The sequence below is a fragment of the Rhinopithecus roxellana genome, chromosome 8, assembly GCF_007565055.1.
Source record: "Rhinopithecus roxellana isolate Shanxi Qingling chromosome 8, ASM756505v1, whole genome shotgun sequence".
Taxonomy (NCBI): Eukaryota; Metazoa; Chordata; class Mammalia; order Primates; family Cercopithecidae; genus Rhinopithecus; species Rhinopithecus roxellana.
In genome coordinates this window covers 7,375,302-7,394,989 of record NC_044556.1, presented here as the reverse complement: position 1 = coordinate 7,394,989, position 19,688 = coordinate 7,375,302, and the positions used below count along the sequence as shown (strand labels likewise).

General features: G+C 57.1%; 1 protein-coding gene across 2 annotated transcripts in view; it reads left to right on the top strand.

The window, feature by feature from the left end:
- The window catches only part of AP3D1 (adaptor related protein complex 3 subunit delta 1), a 49,874-nt gene that overhangs the window by 14,088 nt on the left and 16,098 nt on the right, over positions 1-19,688 (top strand). For both annotated transcript variants that reach the window (XM_030935653.1, XM_030935652.1), the window contains exons 3-15: positions 167-247; positions 884-964; positions 5,411-5,518; positions 6,865-6,994; positions 7,949-8,088; positions 8,171-8,244; positions 9,937-9,986; positions 13,875-13,924; positions 14,348-14,396; positions 15,817-15,962; positions 16,438-16,586; positions 16,656-16,886; positions 18,881-19,112. In XM_030935653.1, coding sequence (XP_030791513.1) covers positions 167-247; positions 884-964; positions 5,411-5,518; positions 6,865-6,994; positions 7,949-8,088; positions 8,171-8,244; positions 9,937-9,986; positions 13,875-13,924; positions 14,348-14,396; positions 15,817-15,962; positions 16,438-16,586; positions 16,656-16,886; positions 18,881-19,112 — 1,521 coding nt within the window. The remainder of the gene's footprint in view (positions 1-166; positions 248-883; positions 965-5,410; positions 5,519-6,864; positions 6,995-7,948; positions 8,089-8,170; positions 8,245-9,936; positions 9,987-13,874; positions 13,925-14,347; positions 14,397-15,816; positions 15,963-16,437; positions 16,587-16,655; positions 16,887-18,880; positions 19,113-19,688) is intronic.

Sequence of the window (19,688 nt, the reverse complement as noted above, 5' to 3'; positions counted from 1 at the left end):
GTTTGTCAAAACAGGAAATTAAAGGCCTCAGGGGTGTGTATTGGGTGGTTTGTTGACCGTGAGTGAGTCTGTTCCTTGTGCTGGGAGGGAGTGCTTCATGCTACTTCTCAAACCCTTTGTCTCCGCTTTGGCTTGTGAGTGCAATTTCCTGTGCGTCCCTTAACAGTTACAGATGTTGGGATACGACATCAGCTGGGCCGCCTTCAACATCATAGAAGTGATGAGTGCCTCCAAGTTCACCTTCAAGGTGAGGTTCCGGGACGGCGAGGCTGGTGGGATGGGGGGAGTGATTACAAGTGTGAGGCACCATGCTCGGCCAATTTTTATTATTATTATTCTTGAGATGGAGTCTTGCTCTGTTACCCGAGGTGGATTCAGTGGCCTGTCATCCCAGCCCTTTGGGAGGCTGAGACAGGTGGATCACCTGAGGTTGGGAGTTCGAGACCAGGCTGGCCAACATGGTGAAACCCTGTCTTTACTAAAAATACAAAAATTAACAGGGCATGGTGGCGCGCGTCTATAATCCCAGCTACTCGGGAGGCTCAGACAGGAGAACTGCTTGAACCCAGGAGGTGGAAGTTGCAGTGAGCTAAGATCGTGCCATTGCACTCCAGCTTGGGCAATAGAGCGAGACTTTGTCTCCAAGAAAAAAAAAAACTCATACATATTCCAAACTCTGGGAATTTCCTTCTGGAATTTTGAAGAAATCTGGGTTGGTTTTCAAATGTGTGTTGGTTCCCACTTGCTGGTGGCCCCCGCGTCCAGGCTGCGGGGCGTTGCTTCTGGACCGGCATTGCCTGGTGCGGACACTGCAGAGCAGAGCTGGGAGCTCCTGAAGGCTGCAGGTGCCCAGCCTCTGATGTGCTCGTCTGTTCTCTCCCAGCGAATCGGCTACCTCGCTGCTTCCCAGAGCTTTCACGAAGGCACCGACGTCATCATGCTGACCACCAATCAGATCCGTAAGGTAGGTGTTCCCCGGCCCGGGCCGCTCTGTGCTGAGTGCAGCCTATCCCCTGCCGGAGCATCTGGTTTCCACGCTGGTCTTCCTGTGGGCAGCAGGCACCTGTGGCCCCCTTGAGTGCGAGCAGGGCTTCTGCAGCCACAGTCTTCCCAGCAGACATGGAGAGGTGGCCCGGTGGGTCTGAGTCTGCGCTCCCTAGTGGACTTGTGAGGTGGAGGGATGCTGGGCGGTGCGGTGCCCCCTTCCCTCGCTCACCATGTGGAGGGGCCGGCAAATGGGGCTCCAGGGTCCACTCGAGGCTGGCCTCTGCAGTCGCCCCCTTTCTTCCCTTCTCCCCTTATGGTAGTGTCTGCTGTAGCTGTGGGCCCTTCCCTCCCCATGTGGGGTGCTTCCTGCCTGCGGTTTCTTTTGAGTCCCACGAGGTGCCTTTTTCAGCACCATGTAAATGTTGCATTTTGAAATGGTCACGGAGGCCATTGGGTAGCAAAGGTCCTCCTTGGCCCCCGAGCTCTGAACACGTTTGGTTCCTCCCTCTCGATGGAGGGGTTGGGGTATTGGAGAATCAGGCCCACCTTTCTCATGGGCACCTGGCCCCTTTCTGGCCCTAGACCGCAGCTCAGAGGCCATGGGCCCGGCTCTCCAATGTCCATGTGCAAGGGCAGGACCCTGTGACTGTGTTGTTGACCCCATAGGGTGACCTGGCGACCTGGGCTGGGGACTCCCAGCATGCCGAGGCACAGATGTGGGGGTACTGGCAGTGACTGATGCCCAGCACAGGGTGTGGTGCAGGTCCTGGGACTGTCGGCTCTACTGGGCTCACTGTTGTGGGCAAGATTATGGAGCTGGGCATCCCGCCTGGGCCGCGGGCAACATGTGCCCTCGATGCCATGGGGTCTTGGGTTGTGGCCATGCGGGTGGCTGGAGTGCGTAGCAGGAGGGGCCTGGGTGGGAGTCTGGCCCACTGAGAGGAGGATGGGAGCGGGTTTTGCAGGTGGTAACTGGGAGGGAGGAGGGTGGAGGTCTCCGGCCGCCCTGGATACCCAGGTGGCAGCTGCCCAGCAAGGAGGGCCACATGTTGGGCCCAGGTTTGTGTCTCTTGCTGATGGGCTCGGATGGCCGGATCCCTGTGTGAGCACCTCACTGGGGACTTATATCCACCACTGCCTTGCCAGGTGCTTGGAGCTGTTAGGCCCTGTGTGTTGGGCGTGGCTCTGACCCGGTGCCTGCCACTGGCTGGCCTCGGATGCCGGTGGTGCCTGTGGGGCTCTGGCTCGGCCAGTTAGCACCTGCTTCCTCTGTGTAGGGTCACGTGCTCCGGATGTTCGCAGTCCACTGTGTCGTTTTTGTTTGTGTGTTTGTTTTGTTTTGAGACTGAGTCTTGCTCTGTTCCCCAGGCTGGAGAGGAGTGGCGTGATGTGGGCTCACTGCAACCTCCGCCTCCTGGGTTCAAGCAGTTCTCCTGCCTCAGCCTCCCAGGTAGCTGGGATTGCAGGGGTGCACCACCACACCTGGTTAATTTTTTTGTATTTTTAGTAGAGATGGGGTTTTACCATGTTGGTCAGGCTGCTCTTGAACTCCCGACCTCAGGTGATCCGCCCACCTCGGCCTCCCAAAGTGCTGGGATTACAGGCGTGAGACACTGCACCCAGCCTTCATTTCTTTTGTTTGTTTGTTTGAGACGGAGTCTCGCTCTGTCGCCCAGGCTGGAGTGCAGTGGCACAATCTCGGCTCACTGCAAGCTCCGCCTCCCAGGTTCACGCCATTCTCCTGCCTCAGCCTCCAGAGTAACTGGGACTACAGGCACCTACCACCATCCCTGGCTAATATTTTGTATTTTTAGTAGAGACGGAGTTTCACCGTGTTGGCCAGGATGATCTTGATCTCCTGACGTCATGATCCGCCCGCCGTGGCCTCCCAAAGTGCTGGGATTACAGGTGTGAGCCACCATGCCTGGCTTGTTTTTTAATTACAGTTATTTTCTGGGCTGGTGTGGTGGCTCACGCCTGTGATCCCAGCACTTTGGAAGGCCAAGGCAGGTGGATCATCTGAGGTTGGGAGTTTGAGACTAGCCTGACCAACGTGGTGAAACCCAGTCTCTACTAAAAATACAAAATTAGCCGGGCATGGTGGTGCATGCCTGTAATCCCAGCTACTCAGGAGGCTGAGGCAGGAGAATCGCTTGAACCCAGGAGGTGGAGGTTGTGGTGAGCCCAGATCGCCCCATTGCACTCCAGCCTGGGTGACAGAGTGAGACTCTGTCTCAAAAAAAAAAAAAAAATCGGCTGGGCACAGTGGCTCAAGCCTGTAATCCCAGCACTTTGGGAGGCCGAGACGGGCGGATCACGAGGTCAGGATATCGAGACTATCCTGGCTAACACGGTGAAACCCCGTCTCTACTAAAAATACAAAAAAACTAGCCAGGCGAGGTGGTGGGCGCCTGTAGTCCCAGCTACTTGGGAGGCTGAGGCAGGAGAATGGCATAAACCTGGGAGGCGGAGCTTGCAGTGAGCTGACATCCTGCCACTGCACTCCAGCCCGGGCAACAGACCAAGACTCCGTCTCAAAAAAAAAAAAAAAAAAAATCATTATTTTCTTACTTTTTTTTTTTTTTTTTTGAGACAAGGTTTTGCTCTGTTGCCCAGACTGGAGAGCAGTGGTGCGATTGCAGCTCACTGCAGCGTCAACCTCCTAGGCTCAAGCGATCTCCCCACCTTAGCCTCCTGAGTAGCTGGGACTACAGGCATGCACTACGACGCCTGGCTGATTTTTTTGTATTTTTTGTAGAGGCAGGGAGGGTTTCACTATGTTGCCTAGGCTGATCTCGAACCCCTGGGCTTCCAAAGTGGTAGGATTAGAGGTGTGTGCCACCGCTTCCAACTCATTGTGTTACTTTATTTTATTTTATTTATTTATTTATTGTTTGAGACAGCGTCTTGCTCTGTTGCCAGGCTGGAGTGCAGTGGCACAATGTCGGCTCGCTGCAACCTCTGCCTCCCTGGTACAAGCAATTCTCCTGCCTCAGCCTCGCGAGTAGCTGGGACTACAGGTGTGCACCACCATGTCTGGCTAATTTTTTGTATTTTAGTAGAGACGGGGTTTCACCATGTTGGCCAGGATGGTCTCGATCTCCTGACCTCGTGATCTGCCCACCTCGGACTCCCAAAGTGCTGGGATTACAAGCGTGAACCACTGTGGACGGCCACTATGTCATTTCAAAAGAACCAGTTGGCCCCATCTCTACTAAAAATACAAAAATTAGCCGGACGTGGTGACATGCGCCTGTAATCCCAGCTACTTGGGAGGCTGAGGCAGAGAATTGTTTGAACGTGGGAGGCAGAGGTTGCAGTGAGCTGAGATCACACCACTGCACTCCAGCCCGGGGGACAGAGTGAGACTCATCTCAAAAAAAAAGCTGGCCTTGTCATATTTTGACTACAGAATGTTAACCCTGAAAACGGATCTTGATAGATGCATATATAGATGGAGTCTTGGGCGTTTCCTTAAGAAAATCTCTCCCCAAGAGCAGGTTTGTGATACCAAGAGAAGGTTTATTTCCCCAAGTGCTGAGACAGGAGCTGGGGCGGATGCCGTGTTTTGGTGAGAACTGCAGGAGTGAAGAGCTGGGGCAGAGTCCAGGGGAGCACGGGGGCAGCTGCCAGCTGAACTTGGAGAGGGGCCCACGGAAGCTGTTCCTGGGCCCTTCCCCTCAATTGTTGGGGAGAGGGACCCCGAATGGAAGCAGGCTCTCTGAGGGCCCCGTCCTGCGGGGTGCGTCTCCCGCCTGTTCTGTGCCAGGCCCAGCAGCACCGTCTCTGCGGACTGGGAGCTGCCAGTGATGGGTGGGGGCAGCCCTGGTTTTAGGCCCTGCTCCTGCACCCGTGGTGGCCCTTCCCCACACTTGCAGTGGCTTGTGACAAGTGCCTCTGTCCCAGGAGGTGCCAGGAAACTCGGTTGATTCCCACGCAGAGTGTTTCAGTTTGTGGCTTAGACCTCCCTGTCCCCAGCCCTGCCCATCCAGGAGGAGCCAAGAAACTTAGTTGATTCCCGCCCACAGAGTGTTTCAGCCTGTGCCTCAAACCTCACTGTTGCCCGGCATGCCCACCCAGGAGGAGCCAGGGAACTCAGCTGATTGCCACACACACAGCCCTCTAGGCTGTGCCTCAGACCTCAGTGTCCCCAGCCGTGCCCATCCCGGCTCCTTTCTTGGTGACAGTGTCTTCCATGGGCTCTAAATTGTTCCTCCTCGTCTGAGTTCAGCTCCAGACCCCTCTGCAGCAGGGGTGATAAGGCACAGCTGCACCCCAAGGGGATATGGCGAGTCCCCCAAGGGGATATGCCGAGTCCTGGGGCATCCTGGGAGGATTTCGCTCCTGCTGCTCCCTGTGACCCAGGCGTCGGACGTGCCGCCCAGAGCATCCTGGCCATGGCCATTTCTCTGTCGCTTTCCAGGACCTGAGCAGCCCCAGCCAGTACGACACAGGCGTTGCACTGACGGGTCTGTCCTGCTTCGTCACCCCAGACCTTGCCAGAGACCTGGCAAACGACATCATGACACTGGTGAGTTTGCATGTCTGCTTGGGGAAAAACTCGGTCAGAGTGGCGTGCCAGGGAAGCTTGGCCATGAGGAAACCGGCCGGGGTCCCTGGTGTGTGGCCTACCTGGGATGGGAACCAAATCACTGTCAGCTGGTGGGGCGGCTCTTGGGCCGCTGTGATTCCTGCGTGTCTTGAGTTTATGTTTGAAATCATCCTGCCGAGAGGAGGAGCAGGGTCTCCCTGATGGGCCAGGCCCGGTGGGGGATGTTTGCCCCAAGGTCTGACAGTGGCTCCTGTCTGAGCTGCCAGTGGGCTTCTGTGTGGTCCTCTTTCCTCCATCCCTGACCACAGTTGGACTCCTCCCTGCCACTCCACGTGTCAAAGGCTACACCCCCGGCTGTGACAGTCTAAAACCTGAGAAGCCCCTGGAAATGTTGGCCCCAGAAACATCTGTTTTGTGCTTGACTTAATCTCCAGCTCATGAGGGAGACATTTGTTCCTTTTCATGTAAAAAACAGCAGCCAGATTAACGGTGTGGAAGGACGTGGTTTCCTCCCTGGGAAGTGCTGTCCCCGCGTGGCTGCCTGTCCGCCCGGAGGTGTCTAGATCGTGGCCGATGGGTGCTGTCCCCGCGTGGCTGCCTCTCTGCCCAGCAGTGTCTAGATTGTGGCTGATGGTCTTGGAGATTGTCAGCACAGCCTGCGGAGCTTCTAGATCAGGGATCAGCGGGCTGCGGCCCAGGGCCAAATCCAGCTGGCTGTGCCTTCTTTCCATGTGTCATGTCGTCTCCAGTGGCCTTGGCTATGAAGGGCACAGCCGCTTGGTCACGACAGAGGCCATCTGGCCCACGAAGCTGAAAACACTGACTCTGGCCTTCACAGAGTGTCGGCTTCTCTAGAGTAAAGCAGTGGGGAGCCCACGAGCAGGCGGATGTCAGCGCCCCGTCATGGGGTGGCTCTGTCAGGACCAGGCAGTTCAAGGCAGCTCCCTGAGCCTCATAGATGGGAGGGCTCCCGCCAGGGAACTTGAGCAGCTGCAGGGCACAGCCATGGGGAGCTGGGCTGTAGGCTGTGTTCCCAGCATGACTTTCCTCTCCAGCCTTCCTCCTCCCACTGTGGGACCCAGGACCCTGGGGCAGGAAGGCCACTCAGGAGAAGGGCTTAGTCTGGAGGGCAGGCCTGAGTCAGGGCACAGGGAGGCCGGCTTCCATGCCATCTAAGATGCTGCTCTCTGGCCTCTGGGGCTGGTGTGCAGCCACAGCCTCGGGCTGGAGGACATCTTCTCCCTGTGGAGGAGGGTGGCGGGGAGAGGCGTGAGCAGGGATGAGGCACGGAAAACCCGTGTAGGCTGAAGCCCGCTGCCCCACAGATGTCGCACACCAAGCCCTACATCAGGAAGAAGGCCGTGCTGATCATGTACAAGGTGTTCCTGAAGTACCCGGAGTCACTGCGCCCCGCCTTTCCCCGGCTGAAGGAGAAGCTGGAGGACCCCGACCCTGGTTTGTGGATTTGAGTTAAACCTCAGGCTTGGGGGTGGGGGCTCAGCTGGTACCCTGGGAAGATGTGGTGGCGTGTTTTGGGGGGTGCTGCGGGGAGCGGTGGAGGGCTCCGTCCAGGAGCGTGCCGGCTGGAGGTGGCTGGGCCTCCCCTCGCTGGGGCAGCTGGGAGGGAGGTGCTGGAGGTGGGGGCAGTAAGATCCAATGTGGCAGCTGGTGAGCCTGGTGTGTTCCTGAGCAGAGGTGAACCCCCCACCCCGCCGGCCCCTTGTAGGACCAGTGCTGCCAGGGGGCGCCTTCTGCAGGGCAGGCGATGGTCTAGACCATATGTCCCTCACAGGAGCCGCCTCCACCTCACATGACTGTTGTATATTTGTGATGTGGTGACTGTGGGATGTGGCTTCAAATTCGGTTTCACTGAGTTTCCCTGTGGGCTGCGTGTGTGAAGCCTCTGGCGTGTAGCAGGCATGGTTGGCGGACTCCAGAGCCAGCCCACAGGGATCCCGAGGCCCTGCGTGTAGGAGGGAGACCCAGCTCTAAGCACGGGACCCGATGGGCGAGCTTCTCCCTGGAGTGCTGGGCACAGATGCAGCAGGAAGGCTCCCTGAGCCCCAGTGGTTGGGCAGCTGTTTCTGGAGCCCTTCTTGCTGAAACCCCCACTCAGAAGGCCACTGTCAGGCTATCCTGAGCGTGGTGACGCTCGGGCGCACTTGTGCCTGGCAACAGTGCCGAGCAATGCTTTCTCAGCGCCAGGAACTGGCTGCTGTGGCCTGTTCCCTGGAGGAACAGGCCTGTAGCTGCTGTCCCTGTCACCAGGAGGAGGTGGCAGAGCCAGGGCCATGTTGAGTGAGAGCTGGCGCAGGCCCCAGAGCTTCCTCGCAGACCAGGAAGACCGTAGGACGGTTTTCCAAGCGGAAGGGCAGGCAGGCGTGCTCATGAGGACCGCTTGTTCCCCAGGGGTTCAGTCGGCTGCCGTCAACGTCATCTGCGAGCTGGCCAGACGGAACCCTAAGAACTACCTGTCCCTGGCCCCACTCTTCTTCAAGCTGATGACGTCCTCCACCAACAACTGGGTCCTCATCAAGATCATCAAGCTGGCAAGTACTGCCCGGGGATGCGGCCTCCTCACCCTGTGTGGTGCATTCCCCGCGGGAGACTGAGGCCCTGCTGTCCCCGCAGTTTGGTGCTCTGACTCCTTTGGAGCCACGGCTGGGCAAGAAGCTCATTGAGCCCCTTACCAACCTCATCCACAGGTGAGTGGAGACCATGCGCGGCAGGGGCGGGCGGGTCCAGTGTCGGAGCGGCGCGGGTGGGCCAGCTCCACGGGGTCCATTGCGGGAGAGGTGGGGTGGGCTGGCTCCATGAGGTCCAGTGCTGGAGCGGCTGGCAGCCCGGCCCCAGCGGGGTACAGCGGGAGTTGGGCGTGAAGCAGCTGAAAGATGGAAGGCTCATATGTTCAGCAGACTCTCTGTCCTAGAGTGGAAGCCTGTGGTGGCGTTCCTGGCCGCTCGACTCTTCTCCGTGCTGCTAGAGACATTTGAGGCGTTTGGGTTTTCTTCGTGGGTCTCAGCACTGCAAGGTTGTGAAATGGGACCGTATGTCAGGAGCCTTTTCAGGCCAGGCTGCCTTTGGTTGCTAGAAGAGGACACTTTAATTCCTCCGGCCAAGTGCTGAGTAGGAGCCAAGACCCCCCCCAGCCCCCACTGCAGGGAAGGGGAGGGGTGGAGTGGGCCACAGGGAGAGTCGCCATCGCCGTGACTTTCAGATGCAGTCATGTGTCACTTAGCAACAAGGACACGTTCACAGAAGGGTGTCATTAGGACAATTCACCGTGTGAACGGCGTAGCGTGCGCTCACACGCACCTTGCTGGTGAAGCTCACCACATTCCTAGGCCACGTGGCACGGACGTCTCCCGGGCTGAGGCCCTGCCCACAGGCAACTGTAAAGCTGTAAGCAGCTGCAACTCTGTGGCGAGTATCTGTGTCTGAACATGTTGAAACACAGAAAAGGGCTGGGAGCGGTGGCTCACGCCTGTAATCCCAGCGCTTTGGGAGGCCGAGGTGAGTAGATCACTTGAGGTCAGGAGTTCAAGACCAGTCTAGGCAACATGGTGAAACCCCGTCTCTACCTAAAAGATACAAAAATTAGCCAGGTGTACTGGTACATGCCTGTAATCCAGCTGCAAGGGAAGCTGAGGCAGGAGAATTGCTTGAACCCGAGAGACGGAGGTTGCAGTGAGCCGAGATCACAGCAGTGCCCTCCAACCTGGGCAACAGAGTGAGACTCTGTTTCAAAAAAAAAGAAAAAAAAGGCCGAGCACAGTGGCTCATGCCTGTAATCCTAGCACTTTGGGAGGCCGAGGCGGGTGGATCACGAAGTCAGGAGATTGAGACCATCCTGGCTAACACGGTGAAACCCCGTCTCCACTAAAAATACTAAAACAAAGTTAGCTGGGCATGGTGATGGGCGCCTGTAGTCCCATCTACTCGGGAGGCTAAGGTGGGAGAATGGCGTGAACCCAGGAGGCGGAGCTTACAGTGAGCCAAGATCATTCCACTGCACTCCAGCCTGGATGACGGAGCGAGACTCCGTCTCAAAAACAAAACAAACAAAAACCCTAGTAAGGATGCAGTAGGAGGGCGGTACGGCCATCTCACGGGTTCATGGGCTCATGGGCCGTCAGGGGTGGGTGGTCCATCCCTGCCCGGATGCCGTCATGGGCCTGTAGCTGCAGTGGGATTTCTCACGTGCCTTTTCTAGGAAGGTGAGATGATGACCAGCCAAGCACCATAGGCCTTGGAGAGCAGGGCGTGGGCTCCCTCCTGAGGGCACGCTCCCCAGGCTGTGGGGCTGAGGCCGTCTCCAGCTGAGCCGCCGGCATTGGGTCACCGTGTCTGATGAGGCCCCCAGTCCTCATGCCGCTTCCCTGTGTTCCTTTCCTTAGCACGTCTGCCATGTCCCTCCTGTACGAATGTGTGAACACTGTGATTGCAGGTGAGAACCAGCACTCTCCCCGTCTGGAAGGTCTGGCATGTCAGGTTGGGGTCTCGGGTGGGGACAGGAGGGCACCAGGCCTGGTGTCCCCGAGCACCACCCCTGCTGGCACTGAGAAGGAAAGCTGGCTGGGAGGCCGCCCCAGGCCTCTGCTATCAAGGTGGCCACGCGTCTGCCTGGTCCTCCACTGCCCTTGGTGGCAGGAGTTTGCTGCTGGAGCTGCTCAGTAGCCCAGCCGCTCTGGAGCCCTTGGGCGTGAAGGGTGCATTTGCAGAGGAAGCCTGTCCTCACACCTGCTCCCACGTATGCTGCCCCTGCTGCTCAGGGCCTCCCAGCAGCTCTCACAAAGCTGCGTTTTTTCTGAGACTTCCAAGCACTCCTGAGACGGCACATTGTTTCACCCGTGAGTACTTAAGCAGCAGCATCTACCACAAAAATATTTTCTAAGGCAGAGTCAGAATCCATGCCTCCGGCTGGGCCAGGGCACCAGGGCCAACGCCCAGTGTCCCCGGTGGTCTCAGCTGGGCTCCTCCAAGTCGGCCAAAGCCTGACGGGGCATTGGGCGGTGCACTTCCTTGTGATTGATAAAGCCTGACGGGGCATTGGGCGGTGCACTTCCTTGTGATTGATAAAGCGGAAGCTTCTACAGGTGTGAGGGCCCAGCTATTCAGCAGGCCGAGGCAAGAGCATCGTTAGAGCCCGGGAGTTCCAGGCTACAGACAGAGCCAGACCCCGCCTCTCTCGAGGCTGGTGTGCAGTGGTGCAATCATAGCTTGCTGCAACCTTGACCTCCCAGGTTTAAGCAGTCCTCTTGCCTCGACAGGTGCATGCCACCCCACCCAGGTCATGTTTTGAATTTTTGGTAGAGACAGGGTCTCACCGTGTTGCCCAGGCTGGTCTTGAACTCCTGGGCTCAAGCCATCTTCCTGCCTTGACCTCTCAAAGTGATGGGTTTACAGGCCTAAGATACTGCACTCGGCCAGCACCTCATCTCGTTTGTTTTTTGTTTTTTTCTAGCTTTACTTAGGTATAGCTGACAGTTTACTTTTTTTTTTTTTTTTTTTTTTTTTTTTTGAGGCAGAGTCTTGCTCTGTCGCCCAGGCTGGAGTGCAGTGGTGCAATCTCGGCTCACTGCAAGCACCGCCTCCGGGGTTCACGCCATTCTCCTGCCTCACTCTCCCGATTAGCTGGGACTACAGGCGCCCACCACCACGCCCGGCTAATTTTTTTTTTGTATTTTTAGTAGAGATGGGGTTTCACCATGTTAGCCAGGATGGTCTTGATCTCCAGACCTTGTGATCCGCCCACCTCAGCCTCCCAAAATGTTGGGATTACAGGCTTGAGCCATCGCTCCCGACTCCTTAAAATGGTGTATTTTTAAGGTACACCACTTGATTGTGAAAAAGTTAGCACAATTCAGATAATTAACACATCTACATTTCTTTTTTTTCTTTTCTTTCTTTTTTTTTATTTTTGAGATGGAGTCTCGCTCTGTCACCCAGGCTGGAGTGCAATGGCATGATCTCAGCTTACTGCAACCTCTGCCTCTCGGGTTCAAGCGATTATCCTGCCTCAGCCTCCTGAGTAGCACGCGCCACCATGCCCGACTAAGTTTTATATTTTTAGTCGAGACAGAGTTTCACCATGTTGGTCAGGCTGGTCTCGAACTCCTGACCTCATGGTCTGCTCGCCTTGGCCTCTCAAAGTGCTGGAATTACAGGAATGAGCCACCATGCCTGACCCTTTTTTTTTTTTTTTTTGAGACAGTCTCACACTGTTGCCCAGACTGGAATCCAGTGACGCAATTTCCACTCACTGCAACCTCCGTCTCCCAGATTGAAGCAGATCTCCTGCCTCAGCCTCCCGAGTAGCTGGGATTACAAGCACGCGCCACCACGCCCTGCTAATTTTTGTAATTTTAGTAGGGATGGGGTTTCACCATGTTGGCCAGGCTGGTCTTGAATTCCTGACCTCAGGTGATCCACCGCCTTGACCTCCCAAAGTACTGGGAATACAAGCGTGAGCCACTGCACCCGGCCTACATTTCTTTTTAAAATAAATTTGTTCCCACTTGGATAATCTATATACCTGTTTTAAGACAAGAATAATTACCATCTACTTTTACATTCAAATAACACTCCTGGCCGGGTGTGGTGGCTCACGCCTGTAATCTCAGCACTTTGGGAGGCCGAGGGAGGTGGATCACCTGAGGTCAAGCGTTCAAGACCAGCGTGGCAACAATCTCCACCTAAAAAATACAAAAGTTAGCTGGGGTTGGTGTCAGGCACCTGTAATCCCAGCTACTCGGAAGGCTGAGGCAGGAGAATCGCTTGAACCCAGGAGGCGGAGGTTGCAGTGAGCTGAGATTGCACCATTGCACTCCAGCCTGGGCAACAAGCGAAACTCCTCAAAAAAACAAAACGAAAAAAACATTCCTACAAAGGTTGGGTGTGGCATTTCTGAAATCTTGCAAGCGTGAGTATGCGTTTACTTTGCCACGTTTCTTCATTCATATTTACGTTTATATGTAGGTTTTCCACCCAGGGTTATTCATTTCCAGATGTTTGTATTTTTTGTATTGAAAAATTATTTCAGTAGTTTTTGGGGAACAGGTGGTGTTTGGTTATAGGGATCGGTTCTTTAGTAGTGATTTCTGAGATTTGTGTGCACCAACACCAAGCAGTGTACACTGCACCCAATGTGCAGTCTTTTATCACTCACCCCCCACCCTTCCCCAAGTCCCTGGAGTCCATTAGATCATTCTTTTTGGGGGGGGTGCGGGGGGGCGGTTGCAGAGTTTCTCTTTTATTCCCTAGGCTGGAGTGCAGTGGCACAGTCTCGGCTCACCGCAACCTCCGCCTCCCAGGTTTTAAGTGATTCTCCTGCCTCAGTCTCCCGAGTAGCTGGGATTACAGGCATGTGCCACCACTCCCGGCTTATTTTTGTATTTTTAATAGAGACAGCGTTTCTCCGTGTTGGTCAGGCTCGTCTCGAACTCCTGCCCTCGGGTGATCTGCCTGCCTCAGCCTCCCAAAGTGCTGGGATTACAGGCGTGAGCCACTGTGCCCAGCCTAGATCATTGTTATGCTTTTGCGTCCTCATAGCTTAGATTCGAAGAACCCACGTCTTAAAAAGAAAAACACACACACGCTCACACTTACACACAGACACACACAGAGTCACACATACACACACACACACAGTCCTCTGTATGCCTTCATTCCATGCCACTGGCTTGTTGGAAAGCAAGTCTCTGTTCCTGCGTGTGCCTGGCAGTTCCTTGGCTTCATGTGTTTCTTTTAAAGCTGTTAGAGCCAGGGCTCTGAGGGTCAGCTTCTTGCTGCCTGCCTGTCCCTGCCCAAAGGACGCAACAGAGTCAGCAAAGGGGAACAGCTCAGGGGATGTTGGGGAGGCCAGGCCCAGCTTCTAGAACCTACTTTCAGTAAAGTCCTACAGGATGTGCTTCATCCCCCAGCAGTGAGCTGTGATGATCATTTGTGAAGTGTCACCGTGGAGGCTCCCAGAGACCCAGCACCTGGGTTCCTATAGGGTCTGGTCCTGTGGCCTCAGGGCCTGGCCCCTGCCAGGATTCCAGACTCCAGAGGGAAGCAGGGGTTGCAAGTAAACCACAGTGTTTGCAGGAACAGCTAAGGCCTGGGAGCTGTCCTGTCAGTGAGGGTGGGGGCCCCTGCAGGTTCCTGACCTCAGGCCTGCGATGGAGCTAGATTTTTGCAAACACAGTTGGGATGCGTGGTCCCAAACCCAGTGGCATTTCTGTCCTTGCTCCCATCCCTGCACCCGGCACCCTGCTGGCACCCTGTGGCCCTCAGGGAGTGTCGGCGCTGGCCGTGGTGCTGACCACAGTGCTGACCAGGTTGTCTGTTGCAGTGCTCATCTCCTTGTCCTCTGGCATGCCCAACCACAGCGCCAGCATCCAGGTACGTCCCGCACAGGGCAGGGCCCGTGGGATCCCACGCTGCGGAGGCCACGCCTTTCCACGGGCGGGAGCTTGCCCACCCTGTGACCAAGGTGCTGGCCCCCCCCACGCCATCCTTGGGGCTCAGGAGGGCACGGCCGCGTCCTGTGTGCACTACCGGCCCAAGCCTGCTTGGGCTCCCCATCGTGTGTCTGTGGGGTAGACGCGTGGGGCACTGAGGAGTGGGGTAATGCGCCCGTGGGAAGCAGAGCCTCCCTTGTCCCCGGTGCCTTGTGTGGGCCCTGCTTGTTTCCCTCCTGGGCTCTGATTGCTGGGTGGGGCTGACCCTGGGCCTTAGGCCAGGTTAAGGTTGAATCTGGAAGGCTCCTGGGACTCACCCTTGGTTTAGAGGAATTAACCAGCCTTGTTTGTTTCGTTTTTTCAGCTTTGTGTTCAGAAATTAAGGATATTGATCGAGGACTCCGATCAGAACTGTGAGTCATCCCCTCCCCAGTGCTGTCATTTCCGTGTCCCCACCTCTGTGAAGTTAGGGGCCCTCCCAGCATGAGGAGGAAGTGGACGTGGCATCTGCGACCCCAGCGCTCTCCCTGATACATGGCACTCACCTCAGAGGCACCCCTCTGCCATTGCCCTGCGGCGCCTTTGCACCCCGACCTGTCTGTGTGGGGAGGCTGGGAAGCACCAGCTCCCGCTGAGCCCCAGTCCCAGGAGGGATGTAGGGGGCGTGGCAGTGACCCCCACTGAGGAGACCCTGGCAGTCGGACACATGCCACTCACTGAGCACCTTGGTCTGAGATTTCTGGATATTTCAGCCTCTGCATGTTTCTCGGGGATGCTGAGGCTTTGTGTTGTGAGATAGAGCAGCATATGGCGCCCTTGCCTAAGTGCCTGCCCTGCTGAGGAATTAGAATTAATGGCCCCTGCCTGGTACCTGGTACCTGGGCGGTGTTTTGGACGCTCATTTTGAAGCCAGGTCTTTTTGTTCAGAGTAGGAGTCGGCAAATTCGCCTGCAACAGCCCAGATAGTGGAGTCGCCCCCCTTATCTGAGGTTTCGGGTACCCCCATCACAGTCCAAAAATAGGCAAGGACCACGATGACAGACCTTTCATGACTGTGTGTTTTATGATTGTTCTATTCTTAGTTGCTGTTAGTTGTTAACCTCTTACTGTGCCTAATTTACACACTGAACTTTCCCATAGGCACAGATGTGTCGGAAAAACAGCCACACGCGGGTCTCAGTGCTGCCCACCATGTCAGGCTTCCGCTGGGGGTCATGGGCCCATCCCCCGTGGCTAGGTGGGGACTGCTGCGTTTTCTCTGTGGACCTCACGCACTCTGTCTCTGCTCGGTCCTGCCCTGTGGCCTGAAAGCTGGTGTAGATGGCAGTGTGTGAACGGGTTCAGCTGTGTGCCCTGTGGCTGGGGTGTCCCTGGCTTAGGTTGTGGCATCTGTGCCTCATGCCCAGCCACCCTTAGCTTTCCGTGAGCTAGTTTGGGCTGGTCGGGTGAACAGTGAGTATCGGGTATGGGTGAGACCCTGCCCCGGGCCGAGGGTGCCTAATGCTACTGGAAAATCTCTGCGTTCTTCCCTGTGCTGGCTGGGTGGGAAGAAGAAAGCCGACAGCAGCTACTACAGCGTGGTAGTAGGTAGGGGAGGCCTTCCCGAGGGAGCTGGCATGGGGGCAGCCTGCACACCGGCTCCCAGTGTGGGGGCTCTGCTAGGGCGACATCCCTTGTGTGAGCTCCAGCTGGGGGTGTCGCTCTGTCCACCCCTGGGTTGCCAAGGCCAGGCAGCCTCCCGAGGTGGAGACTCGGCTCAGAGAGCCTTGGGCCCTGCCTGCACCTTGCCGCCTGTGTCCATCCCAGTGACCTGGCTCTGGCGTCTCTCTGCAGTGAAGTACCTGGGGCTGCTGGCCATGTCCAAGATCCTGAAGACCCACCCTAAGTCCGTGCAGTCCCACAAAGACCTCATCCTGCAGTGCCTGGATGACAAGGACGAGTCCATCCGGCTGCGGGCCCTCGACCTACTGTATGGGATGGTGCGTGCCCTCTGTCCGCCACCCGCCCGCCTTGCCCACCTTAGTTCTCTAAGGGACGTTAAGTGTCGGGTGCAGAACCACGTGGACTATATGGAGTCCCCTCACACTCGGCTATCAGCTAGTGTGGTGGGGCAGGTCAGAGGGGCGCCAGCCCTCGTCCATGCCTGTCTTCCAAGGCCTGTGTGGACAGGGGGCCAGGGCCAAGCCCACAACTGTCTTTGAGGGCATGTGTGGAGGGGACGGGGCCAAGCCCACAGAACAGACCATGCTGGGCCAGTTGTTGCTCCCCGGCTGGGGTCCGGGTGCCTCTAACTCAGCCCACATCGCAGGGGCCTGCTGGCTCCCTGGGGTCGATCTGTGAATCTGGGCCCGCCTGTGTCCCGTGGTTTCTGTCTCAGAAGCAGGTGTTGGGTGTCTCACCAAGCAAGCCCCAGGCCGGGTCCGCCCTCACCACTGTCCCCACGCTCTTGCCCAGGTGTCCAAGAAGAACCTGATGGAGATCGTGAAGAAGCTGATGACCCACGTGGACAAGGCAGAGGGCACCACCTACCGAGACGAGCTGCTCACCAAGATCATCGACATCTGCAGCCAGTCCAACTACCAGTACATCACCAACTTCGAGTGGTGCGTCCCGCTCCCAGGGGTGCTGCTGGGGGTTCCGCGCTGCTGCTCACTCACCCCCTCTGCCCGCAGGTACATCAGCATCCTGGTGGAGCTGACCCGGCTGGAGGGCACGCGGCACGGCCACCTCATCGCCGCCCAAATGCTGGACGTGGCCATCCGTGTGAAGGCCATCCGCAAGTTCGCCGTCTCCCAGATGTCCGCGCTGCTCGACAGTGCACACCTGCTGGCCAGCAGCACCCAGCGGAACGGGATCTGTGAGGTGCTCTACGCTGCTGCCTGGATCTGCGGGGAGTTCTCAGAGTGAGTGGACGCTGGGCCTCTGGGCCGGCAGCTTCTCAAAGCTTCTGAGGGGTAGGGGCCAGGGACGTGCCTGGCAGATCTTTCCCGCTCTCTCCCATCACCCTGCTGCCCCAGCCTGCAGGTCCGTGGGTTTCCAGCACCTGTCCCCTGACAATGGTCGGACCCATTCCCCCTTTACAGAGGCGAGTCTGTGCCGCCCTGTCTGCTTTCTGCCCTCGGGCATCTGTGGAGCTCCCAGGAGATTGTAGATCCCGTGGGCACCAGGACTGGGAGGTGGGAGGATCCCTGGGGTGGGCTGCAGATAGGGGGCTGGCCCTGGGCGTCTGCAAGGCTCAGTCCCAGCTGGGCAAGTGGCGGCCCCTCTGAGCCCTGCTTGCTGTAGGTGGGGTGGGAGCTCCATGTGGCATTTAGGTAGCCCAGGGAGGCACCTGCTCAGCCCCAGCCTGCCCACGCCAGGCCCCTCTGGGAGCACAGGGGTCTCAGTGCCAGGTTCCAGGTGGGCCGCAGAGATGGGTCTTATCGAAACTGCCCCTGCCATCTCCAGGAGCGTCAGATTCTCTCTGGCCGAGAGGACAGATCACAGCCACTGCTAGGCAGGCTTGGGTCACGGGGCCTGCCTGGAGGTGGGAATGTGTTGCTGAGACTCACGGTTCTCACAGCAGTCTGGATTTCCAGACTCTCTTGGAAATTCATGAGTTTTGCCGCTATGCCTCATTGCCTCGGGCCCTGCATCAGCACTACTAGCCGCTACCTTCTGCCCATTACTGCCACACCAAGCAATCTTCACCCTGGGCCTGCCCCAGCTCAGGAAGACGCCCAATTTCTGGGATGCCAAAAGGGTCCCCAGCCAGCCTGCATCCTGGAGACGAGCACTTCTGTCATTTTCTTTTCTTCCCCTCACCTCAAAACAGAGTCTTGCTGTCTCCCAAGCTTTGCCCCGGCTGGAGTACAGTGGCGCGATCTCGGCTCACTGTAACCTCTGCCTCCCGGGTTCAAGCAATTCTCCTGCTTCAGCCTCCCGAGTAGCTGGGATCACAGGCACCTGCCACCAAGGCCGGCTAAATTTTTTGTATTTTCATTAGAGACGGGGTTTTACCATGTTGGCCAGGCTGATCTCGAACTCTTATTTTTGAGATAGAGTCTTGCTCTGTCTGTCGCCCAGGCTGGAGTGCAGTGGCGCTATCTCGGCTCACTGCAAGCTCCGCCTCTCGGATTCACACCATTCTCCTGCCTCAGCCTCCCGAGTAGCTGGGACTACAGGCGCCCGCCAACACGCCTGGCTAATTTTTTGTATTTTTAATAGAGATGGGATTTCACCGCGTTAGCCAGGATGGTCTTGATCTCCTGACCTTGTGATCTGCCCACCTCGGCCTTCCAAAGTGCTGGGATTACAGGCGTGAGCCACCGCACCCGCCTCATTTTTTGTATTTTTAGTAGACATAGGGTTTCACCATGTTGGCCAGGCTGGTCTTAAACTCCTGATCTCATGATCTGCCTGCCTTGGCCTCCCAAAGTGCTGGGATTATAGGTGTGAGCCACCGTGCCTGGCCACTTCTGTTATTTTCTTAGTGGGAAAAAAGTGGACTAGAAACATATCCAAGTCCCAAGACACTGTGTCAGATGTGAGTGAGGCACACCCCCAGGCCCCACTGTCCCGCAGATCAGGGTCTCCCGGCTCTGTCTGCTCCCCGCCCGTCCTGCTCGTCCTCCCAGGGCCAGCTGCACAGTTGACCCCGTTGTCCTTTTCCCTCTTCTGACCTTTCCTCCGCTCAGTGGCTCTGTCATCTCCACATCTCTGTCTTGTTCGTGTTATGGGCTGTTGACGGCCCCTGGTTTCTTCTACTTCGTGTCTCAGCCCCCGGAGACAGCTCAGGGAATGGGAAAGGCCCAGAGTCACCTCGTTTGTGACGAGCCCAGGCCTCCCAGGTCCTCACCTGTTGGAGAGGAGCCCCGGGGCGGGCATCCTGGGGACTCACGGCGTTTCCTGTCCTCAGGCATCTGCAGGAACCGCACCACACTCTGGAGGCCATGCTGCGGCCCAAAGTCACCACGCTGCCAGGCCACATCCAGGCCGTGTATGTGCAGAACGTGGTCAAGCTGTACGCCAACATCCTACAGCAGAAGGAGCAGGCCGGGGAGGCAGAGGGCGCTCAGGCCGCCACCCAGCTCATGGTGGACCGACTGCCCCAGTTTGTGCAGAGCGCAGACCTGGAGGTGCAGGAGCGGGTAAGGCTGCACTCCGCGTTGGGCCAAGCCTCAGGGAGCCCTCAGTGCCTTTCTGTCCAGCGGCGGCCAGGTGGACGGGGCCTCACTTCCTCTTCTGGAGCCACTTATTGAGATTCCTTTGTTGCCACTTGTGCCAGCTGGGGTTTGGGGTTAGTCAGTGGGACCTTTAGGTCAGTGGGACTGGGCAAGTCTCTGGGGTGCTGGGTATGTGGGGGTGCTGCTCCTGGCCACAGGAAGAGCCTGTTTCATATGTGGCAAGACAGCAGGTGTGAGAACCTGGGGCTGGCTGTGGCTCTTTCTGGTGCCCTGCAGGTGACGTGGGATCTGGGTTGAGCAGACTGTACACCTGTGCCAGCCGGTGCCCACCAGTTCCCAGGTCTCTGTTTTTCTGTTGTTTTGTTTTGTTTTTTGGTTTTGTTTTGTTTTGTTTGAGATGGAGTTTCCCTCCTTTGCCCAGGCTGGAGTGAAGTGACGTGATCTCGGCTCACGACAACCTCCGCCCCCTGGGTTCAAGGGATTCTCCTGCCTCAGGCTCCGTAGCTGGGATTACAGGCACCCGCCACCACTCCCGGCTAA